The sequence below is a fragment of the Plasmodium gonderi genome, assembly GCF_002157705.1.
Source record: "Plasmodium gonderi DNA, contig: Pgo-contig_8, whole genome shotgun sequence".
Lineage (NCBI taxonomy): Eukaryota > Apicomplexa > Aconoidasida > Haemosporida > Plasmodiidae > Plasmodium > Plasmodium gonderi.
The window spans coordinates 5,362-6,272 of record NW_021628947.1 but is presented as its reverse complement, the minus strand read 5'-3'; the positions used below and the strand labels follow the sequence as shown (position 1 = coordinate 6,272).

The 911-nt window shown below is 21.6% G+C and overlaps 1 protein-coding gene across 1 annotated transcript; it reads right to left on the bottom strand.

Annotated features, from left to right (window-relative positions):
- Window positions 1-119: 119 nt before the first annotated feature.
- Window positions 120-482, bottom strand: PGO_000060 (hypothetical protein; the record flags this gene model as incomplete). Its single annotated transcript, XM_028690699.1, has 1 exon — window positions 120-482. The coding sequence occupies one exon, from the start codon at window positions 480-482 to the stop codon at window positions 120-122; it is 363 nt and encodes a 120-aa protein (XP_028546500.1).
- Between the last annotated feature and the right edge of the window lie 429 nt (window positions 483-911).

The window sequence follows — 911 nt, the reverse complement described above, 5'->3', positions numbered from 1 at the left end:
CTTAAGAATAATTAATTTATGTGTAATTTTTTTTTTTTAATATAATATAAAATTAATCATATAATAGGTTATTTTTAAATTGAATTTTTATTAACCGTATAGAGATTTACAAATATCGCTCATATTGTTATATGAACTAATACTATTGTAATTGTAACTTTTTTATTGGTATTACTAGTAGGAAAAAAGTTAAGAGAATTTTCTTTTTGATTCATCGTTTCGTCTAGTACGTGCCTTATTCTTGTTATTCCATTGAAATACGTAATATAAGCTGTGGATTCTTTAAGACAATCATTCTCTGTAAACTTCGTCCTACATTTGTTATAGTATATATATATATTATTTTCAATTTGACAACTTATATTAAATAATTCAAGCAAAAAATAATCCTGGGATGGTTTTAGGTTTGATATGAGCGTATTATATTTTTCAATTAAACAATACACAGTAGAGCTTATAAGTGATTCATGCAGTTCGTTCATGGTATAATGATGTATAGTGTTATAAACATAATATATATTTTTTTTTTATTTTTTCATAATCTATATCACCATTATTTTTTATGTTGAAAGTATATACATTTCTTATTAGAATACAATTATGAATTTGAACAAAATTATTCAAATAACTAAGTATACGATCGGAATATATATTATGAAATATTTTTTATATGTCTTTTTATCCATTATTTTATATAATTGCAACATTTATTTTTATCAATTGAATCAAGAGTATTAGCATACACAAAATATTGTTTTATTATCCCAAGTAAAGTAGAAATATGTTATTTTATATATACTACACTTTGATCGTTTATTTCGAATTCATTAATATAATCTGCATTCTCAATTTTTTTAACAGATTTAGAGGTTGTACCACTATATTTTTCATAATAATCGTAATACAAGTAG